General features: G+C 40.6%; 1 protein-coding gene across 1 annotated transcript in view; it reads right to left on the bottom strand.

Annotated features, from left to right (window-relative positions):
* Positions 1-10: 10 nt before the first annotated feature.
* The window catches only part of T265_12161 (hypothetical protein), a gene marked incomplete at both ends in the record, with an annotated part of 4,919 nt that continues 3,169 nt past the window's right edge, over positions 11-1,760 (bottom strand). The window contains 2 exons of the mRNA XM_009179216.1: positions 11-232; positions 1,577-1,735. Of these exons, the coding sequence (XP_009177480.1) occupies positions 77-232; positions 1,577-1,735 (315 nt within the window). The remainder of the gene's footprint in view (positions 233-1,576; positions 1,736-1,760) is intronic.

Genomic DNA, 1,760 nt, shown 5'->3' with positions numbered 1-1,760 from the left:
AGTAGGTGTACTCAGTCAGTTCAACAGTACAAATTGTGTTCGTCAACAAAGGTGAACAGACTGAAAGCAGGTCCAGTCAGGAAACAGTGATACAACGTTGAATTTGTTCAAACTGGAACTCACATGGTGATAATTTCACAACCCATTCGATTGTCCGGTTTTTCGTAATCCTAACAGGTTTTGTCGAGTCATATCTGTCCAAGTTTTTTACTGACGGTTCCAACAGTTGTACCTTAAATAGTGGAGAGCATCACACCATTACTTGGCTTCAACGATGGTCATAAATACATAAGTAAAAGAGAAGGACGGTATTTCACACGACGAATAAGCTGTAGACAAAAGGTATTCATTGCTGCAGTTAATGCTTAGAACCATTTGTTGTAAAACCATAAGTATTGGTTTCAAGACACCAACCAAATGGCTGATAAAACCGTACTAAGTTAGAGCATACTGTGAACGAACCACTGGCAGTCCATTTGACCGACTTACCGACTTGACTGATCGGTTTACTGACTGACTGAAAAATCCATGCGTTCACAGAAAATTTCATGACTTTTAGTTTTGTTTTCTTCTGATATAAGTGAAGAAATTTTACGAGCTTACATTCCACCGTTTAGGCTTAGTATAGGCTCACGAAGAATACACCCTGTCACTACCAAATAAGATCAAATGTGACCACATATTTTGTCGGTTTCCAAAATGGTGTAATTAGCTAACTTAAACTTCATACATGTCACTTTCTGAAGCAGTGTAAATAGGTGGGTCAAACCGATGATACCAGCTACACTTCAAGTCTGAACTGCTTCCCTTACAGGTTCAAGACCTAATAACTTGACAGCACATTACTAGCCAGGCCTTGGTTGTCGCATCGTATCATTGCCCAGCCATGTGCAGAGAACTGGAAACAAAGTATGTTGGGGTGTACGACAAGTATGCGACTCTCACAGCTGGTGATAATGATAATGAATGTACGGTGGTCTTTGAAAAGGGTATTCTGACTCGGATGGCTAGTTAAGTTGCATACCCGCGGTCTATATGACTGCATGAGCACGCAGTGTCCTCCTGATACCACCGACTATAGTCTTGTCGCCTCAATTTACCGTGGAATACGTTCTCGAATTCTTTGATTCTTTTACTAGAGTTTTACTGAACTTCATGAGAATATTTTATGATGATGGTGGCTCAGGCATCGTCACGGGTTCATTTATTAGTATGGGGGTCTTCTGGGATAAAACAGAAGGTGGCGGTCTATTGTAAGTTTCAAACGAAATCGGAGGATCTGTCAGCTGTCACAATGGGAAAGTTGCATGAATCAGGGTTTGGAAGGGTGACCGAACTTAATTCTCAACTGGCTCCATTATATATCAAAGACCAAGGTTTCAGAATAGTTGTCCCTAAGCAATAAACGCCTGAAGTAGAAAAAAGACCTTGATTGAACCCCAGATTTGTAAATCAAAGGAATCCTATCATGTGATTAATCTAGACATGCACATAAATGTCAATATTTTTTCAGTTTTTCCCGAATCTAACACGGACTTAGAAAAATTTGACCCCTTTAAATATCTACATGACTCACCTTCAGTTTGTCGTCAGTGCTCACAGGAAGTTGGTCGATCACCGTGATTTGTAGACTCCGAGGATAGCTGTTCGTTACGCTGATCACTTGTGTAAATGTAATAGACATCGTTTTTCCACCGCCAATAAACGAACCGCTCTTTTTGTATTTGTGACGTGGCTTGTAAGTCACATGCACACCCGGA

Source organism: Opisthorchis viverrini, assembly GCF_000715545.1.
Source record: "Opisthorchis viverrini unplaced genomic scaffold opera_v5_1243, whole genome shotgun sequence".
Taxonomy (NCBI): Eukaryota; Metazoa; Platyhelminthes; class Trematoda; order Opisthorchiida; family Opisthorchiidae; genus Opisthorchis; species Opisthorchis viverrini.
Note: the sequence above shows the minus strand (reverse complement) of the source record. Positions and strands in the feature narration are given on the sequence as shown.